General features: G+C 39.7%; 2 protein-coding genes across 2 annotated transcripts in view; one reads left to right on the top strand and one right to left on the bottom strand.

Annotated features, from left to right (window-relative positions):
- The window catches only part of APOOL (apolipoprotein O like), a 10256-nt gene extending 8024 nt beyond the window's left edge, over positions 1-2232 (top strand). Inside the window, exons 7-8 of the mRNA XM_072430647.1 lie at positions 943-1093; positions 1985-2232. Of these exons, the coding sequence (XP_072286748.1) occupies positions 943-1093; positions 1985-2079 (246 nt within the window). The 3' untranslated portion in view covers positions 2080-2232. The remainder of the gene's footprint in view (positions 1-942; positions 1094-1984) is intronic.
- A 235-nt stretch (positions 2233-2467) lies between these two features.
- The window catches only part of SATL1 (spermidine/spermine N1-acetyl transferase like 1), a 22932-nt gene continuing 18763 nt past the window's right edge, over positions 2468-6636 (bottom strand). The window contains exons 3-7 of the mRNA XM_072429666.1: positions 5072-5123; positions 4785-4862; positions 3507-3611; positions 3399-3439; positions 2468-2714 (exon numbers count right to left, since the gene is read on the bottom strand). Coding sequence (XP_072285767.1) covers positions 2505-2714; positions 3399-3439; positions 3507-3611; positions 4785-4862; positions 5072-5123 — 486 coding nt within the window. The 3' untranslated portion in view covers positions 2468-2504. The remainder of the gene's footprint in view (positions 2715-3398; positions 3440-3506; positions 3612-4784; positions 4863-5071; positions 5124-6636) is intronic.

Genomic DNA, 6636 nt, shown 5'->3' on the forward strand with positions numbered 1-6636 from the left:
CTTCCTGTCCCCCAGTACCAAGATAAAAAAAATGAGTATTAAAAAGAAAACTAATATTTACTAATATTTACTTTTTTACTAAAAAAAAAAAAAAAGAATTTACTTGCCTATCATCTAGCTTCATGATGCGGAGGTGAGGACAGATCTGTGAAAAGATTCTGGGAATATCAAGTAGTCTTGCCAAGCTGATTGATGCTCCTGGTTCCATTCTGCAGTGTTTTCTTACCAGATTCACGATGATGCCATCTTCCCTGAGGCACTGCTATTGGGATGATAATATCTAACTTTTTTCTCTTGCAGGTATTTTTTTCCCAGGTATTCAGAAAGGGGGTCAAAAATTGTATATATATTTAATTTTTTAGTTCTGCTTTAAACTTCTAGGGCGAATGGAATCCACCAGGTGGCGCTTTCATACCGGTTGCAGAAGATCAGCAAATGTCATAGTATGCCATATTTACAGTGCAACGGTAAATGTACTAAGATGGCAACACTGTAAATATGGTAAAACATATAGGCCACACAAGAATGATTGTAAGATATATTTCTTCTGCGTCTATGACCAATGCACTTTATTCTCACTTGATGAAAATTGGCTCAGTGATGAGAAATGCTTATTAACCTTTAGTTAGGGTTTGTTTCTTCTTTAGATATAGCTGTAGTGCATTGGTTCACTTCTTACCATTATTTCTGGGAACACCAATTTATGAGCCACATAAAAGGTCAAACCTTTCCAGTCCTATCACTGTAAGTACCTTATAGAAAGAGAGCGGTTAGTTACAAACTTGTATATCGTTGCAGAAGGACATGTGATCAATGTCTGGAATCCAGTTTAATTTGTTCAGAATTAGAGATGTGCTTTGTGCTAAAAATACTTTAGGCTATATTATGTTATATCTGTTATTCTGTTGTTCCTTAAAACGATATTTCATATTTTGTAATCAGAAGCCTCAGACAGAAGAGAAGCCCAGTGAGAATGTAGCAGAGAGCACAACACAGGAAGCAATCAGAACTGAGCACACAGAACCTCCCGCTTCTCCTGAACCTGCACAGCCTCCAAATACCACAGACAGCAGCACTGAAAGTGTCCCCGCAGGTAATAAATATGCAGTTCTCCTTGCTCTAAGATAATTTTTAAAGGGCTTCAATTTTTTAAATACACATATAGGATACATGTGTTGGTGTTTATTTGCTACTTTGGCTATTTTTTGAATTCATAGGTTATGATTCCAATCTATTAAAACATTACTGTGCAGCAAACATGAAAATCTATAAAAAAAAGTTTTTGAAAAATACAGAAAACAATAAGACACATTTTAACAGGCCACTTTTCACTTAAAAGGATATTTGAAACCAAGGCAGATGTTTCAGGCATAGCTAAAGCTGAACTGAAGTTTACTTTACCAACCTTATGGTAAGTAAACAACATTTGTGAGCACCTGTATTAAGCCACCAGTAAGGCTGTACACACGTCAGATGAATCTCACCCAATACGAATGGTTGGGCGAAAATCTGACGTGTACAGAGGTCACCCCACGTCCTTCATGGATCTGTCCTTACAGATCTATAAGGGACTGCTTAATGAATGACCTGCAATACAAGTGAAGGGAGGAGAGTACAGAAGGGTGCCGCTTGCTCGTTCTTCCCCCTCCCCTCTCCATAGCACAGAAAAACGCTGCGTATACAGTGCTCATTCATTCATTCATCTGTCACTCCCTTCTCGCTGAAAATTATCCAAGGCTAAACAAGGAGGTTATTCAGTTCTGTTAGAACTAAACTAAATGTTGGATGTTCAGGGCTCATTAAAAATTACCATGAATTGACACCTTCCTTTGGTGTGTGAAGGCTGCAGGTTGTGAAGAACAGGAAACTGCAGTGCATAGATCTCTGAATTGGGATTTATATATGAAGCCAGCTGAAATTTAGAACTTTGGTAATTTTTGTCACACCTCAGTCATAATACTTATGGGTCTCAATATCTTTACAGCGGTGAAGCAATCTGCATTTATACCTCCCCCAGGCCTGACAGACCACGGGCAGTCTAATCCAGAAGACGTGGACATGTACAGCACCAGATCCTGAATATCGCACTAGTACAGATCATTTCATATATTCTATGTATAACTTTGTAAGCAGCATTCTGCCAGGTATTTTTTTCAGTAACCTGCCAAGTACAGAGTTCTTTGGGGGCCTTTACTTATGTTTGATAAAATAAAAGCAATGTTTATCATGTTACCGGCATCCTGTCCTGCTTATTACATTTGCATCTTGTCCTGAGCATACAGTGATCAATAGATGCATGGCAAGGTAAGAATACGTACATATCTATTGAATTGCCTATTATTATTTTTAGTTTGGATACTTCATGTTCCCAATCACTGGATGTGGCTGCAGATATGAAGATTGTTAGTTGTTGGGTCTACAGCTGCTGTTTTCTTTCTCATATTGAACATTACACAAGGCTACCATGTCATTGTTACAAAGTATCCAGTACTCTATTAAAATGCTTAATAGTTCTGTGGGACATTGGCCCCCTGAGTGATTCTTGGGACCCCTGCAGCCATGCGCTGAATGTCATGTTCAGAGAACTGAAAAAGATGCCATCCTTCCTCATCTGACAGGTCCATTGCTCCTCGTCTTTTATAATATTCAATGGATGGCGTATTCCAGTGCAAGGCGATTAAATATATACAGCGACAATGGGATGAGATGGCTTCCTGGTGAGAGAACAATCACAAAAAAAATCATATCAATATATTGCCATTATAATAAAAAGATATAAAAAAGGTTTACATATACAGCTCAGCAACTGTATTTGTAATGTATACATTAAATGCAGCCATAATATAGAGACATTTATCCCACTGTACGCCCAGAGCTTATAGACCAGATACGTCCTACTATAGAGCCATTCATCCCACTGTACGTCCAGAGCCGCCAGCTTATAGACCGAATACATCCTAATATAGAGACATTTATCCCACTGTATACCCAGAGCCACTGGTTTATAGAAAATACATTCTAATATAGAACCATTTATCCCACTGTACACCCAGAGCCGCTGGTTTATAGACCCATTAAAGTTTAGAAAAGAGGCTCCAAAATCACAACTCCTCTCCTTGTAAATTCTCTGGTAGCTGAAACATATAACTAATCAATTAGAATCATCAAAGAAAATACAGGTAATTGTAAGCTTCTGGAAACCAACAAAACCCAACCTCAGAGCCTCTTTTTTGACCATTGAAAATGAATTACTCCTCAGTCCCTGCAGCTACAGGGCTCAGTGTGTAAAATACTTCAAGGCCCATATTCTGACCAATTCCCCACTGTAACCCCAGAGAAATTAAAAATGATAAACTTTCAATTCTCGTGTGTGTGAAGATAAACGGAGGAAGTCTCACCTGGCTGATTGTCTTCAATATTTCTGATCCGATCCCCAGGCCTGAGGGATAATAGATTATAAGTGAATGTGATAAGGCTGGAAATGTAATAATAGAAATAATTCTTACCCCGATAAGGTTCCATGACATAGAAATCCTCCAGATAGAGGCTCCTACCCTCCCACGGGTCATATGTGAAATAATACATGGCAAACCCAATCTTCTCACCTTCACCTGGAATTATAACACACAGACCTATCAGAGATTCCGGGACTGTACAGTATATTAGAGGCCAGTATATAGAGAACACCAAAGACTTTCAATGTGTTTACATTGCTTATTCAGTTTCTTTATAAACTGATATGTAAATGTACAGAAGTGAATACTGGCAGCACGGTGGCTCAGAGGTTAACACTTTAGGTGACTTTGAATCTCAGCCAGGACTCTATCTGCATGGAGTTTGCAGGTTCTCCCCGTGTCTGTGTGGGTTTCCTCCGGGTACTCTGTTTTCCTCCCACATTCCAAAAACATGCAGTTAGGTTAAAAGGCTTCCCCCAAAAATTGAGCTTAGACTGTATTAATGACATATGGTAGGGACATTAGATTGTGAGCTCCTTTAGGACAGTTAGTGACATGACTATGGACTTTGTACAAGGCTGCATATGTTGGCGCTATATAAATACTGTGTAATATTAATAAAAATAAATATGTCCATAAAGTGTAAACTTACAGAAAAAGAACATACAAAGACGAAGCATCCTATCCAATTTACATCTAATTAATTATTGCTATCTAGATGTTAAGTATTATCTAAAAGTAATATTCAGAGAACAAATAATAGTAATCACTGATCCACAGCCAACCGCAAACAACAGGAGGAGTAAAAGAAAAGAGAAGAAAAAAAAGAGAGAAGTAAGAATCGTAAGACTTAGGTATCAACTATTTCAAAGGAACACAAGTCCACCCTCATTAAAGGTAATGGGCTATCTGTACATATTGAGCCAGTGGTCCCCAATTATCATTGTGCTTTCCCACGTAATTAGTAAGGAGTGCAGTAAGGATCTCCTTGTATCTGACATCAGTCATACAGGCATACAGATCAATGAGCAGGGACAACCTCCACAAGGTGACATAAATGGAGTTCACTCTCCCTGGGGTAAGATACCAATACATCAAAATAATTTATGTATTCTCCTTGTTGCACAATGAACTTCAGCAAGTCATCCCCATTCCTCCTGGGAATGCTCCCTCCCCAAAAATGTCTCCCACTTATAAATGGATGCCTAGCACAGGTGTGAGTGATTCCTGTGCAAGACCCTATATGTCTCTGAAATAGGAAGTTGTAGCCGAGGTTCTGAGGATCTGCCCAGTGTGTATGTACAGAATATCCTCAGGACAAAAACTTACTTTTATCAGTATCTGGTGTGAGTTCTGCTATCAGACAGTAAAAGAAGGGGCGCTCCCCAAATCCATCCTCCAGTAAATCTGAGACACAATAAAAATAAAGTAATGAAAACTCATCAGTGTTCTCCCCAGCCCCTTTTAGCAGGGCGCACCACCCAGCACTTTTCAGTAACCATCCGGCTGTGTTTTGGTTGTTACTGAAGTGTTGGGTCACAATACAGGGGCCACCACCCGCCTAGCTGCGTGTCCCCTGCGTGTCTCCCTCCTCATGTCCCATGATATTATCTCACCTTTCTCCGTTAGTTGCACAGCATCCAACATGTCTTCATAGTCAGCCAGTTCCTGGAGAAAAAAATGACAATGTACCTATGTGACTCCATGCTGCAATAATGTATTAGCATTATGAGTTTGCTGCATTCATATTGTCTGGAACCCCAACATACTAAAGCAAACGCGCAGTGTCATAGCACTTAGTAGCAAATAATAAGCTTCAAAAGAACCTTAAAGTGTGCAAATTTACTGTGCAAACATTTTGGTTTACTTTGTGCATTGGGGTTCCTTTCAAAGTGCACGACATCACAATACACCAATGCATGTAATGTGCTATCCAGCAATATGCTTTGCATTTTAACTTTTTCTGTTGTCTTCTAGCTAGGCACAAGACTGTCTGGGTCTGCAGCCATCTTCCAATGGTGGGTGGTCCTTTATGATGTAGGAAATGGTGCTGGTATCATGGCAGCAATATACAGTGTTTCCTTACTCTGCTGGGTGTCATGCAACGTGGAAGACTGAGGACATCTTGTGGTGAAAAAGAGGAACCATGGGTGAGTGTTTCAGCTGCGCTTATGCCATTAATGATCAGAAAACATGGTAGCAATCCTTTAATACAAAGAAACACTTGTAGGCTTCTAGAAACCAACAAAACCCAACCTCAGAGTCCATTTTTTGACCTTTGAGAATGAATTACTCCACAATTCCTGCAGCTACAGGGCTCAGTGTGTAAACCCCCTTAAGGTCCATATTGTGGGCACTGGTACGGTTTCTTCATGCTGGAAGGAGACAACATGGCACCCTGCAATCACATGCACAGCATGCTGATACCTCTAATGCATGCTGATTACAATGAATTCATAGTCGTACCTTAATAAGTCGGAGCAGATCACAGCAGTCGCTTGGTTTGGCCTTGCGTACAATGAAATCTACTCTCTCGGGGCCCTCATTGGGCCCTGCAGCTTTCCCTTGAGTTTGATAGCAGAGCTCCTCGCTAGAAGCTTGATTTGGGTTCCATTGTTCTGATGATCCGTCTGCCTCCACTTTGCTGCTGATTGCCTGCTGGCCTGTGGTGCCCTGGTATGTGGACAATGGTGACCCTGCGCAGACTTAATCTTTGTGACGTTGCCATCAGGTCACATGACTTTGTGGTAACTGTCGCAGAAAAAAAAACGATGCGTTTTGTAGCTTTTACTCCTCACAGCAACTGATAGAAAATATATTAGGCTATATCTGTACAATGAACTATTCATTCTGTAGGTACAAATGGCCAATGGGACAAAAAGGGTGAATGTGCATGGCTCCTCCAACTATCCAGAAGAACAAATAAAACTTAATGCATAATTAATTGTTTATCGTTGAAATTCAAATTAGAGATGCAAATAACTTCTGTTTTAAAAAGAATCCACTGAGCAACAGCGAACATATTTATTACAAAAGAAAGAAATCTTGGTCTTGTCATCCATCACTGGGCAAAAGATTTAATAATTTGTTAATATAAACTGTACTTGGGTTCCATTTACAATTTTTATTTGAAAGCAAATTACTATTCTCTATAGAGTCCTGTACAGCAACTTATAGGACT

Source organism: Pyxicephalus adspersus, chromosome Z (assembly GCF_032062135.1).
Source record: "Pyxicephalus adspersus chromosome Z, UCB_Pads_2.0, whole genome shotgun sequence".
Lineage (NCBI taxonomy): Eukaryota > Metazoa > Chordata > Amphibia > Anura > Pyxicephalidae > Pyxicephalus > Pyxicephalus adspersus.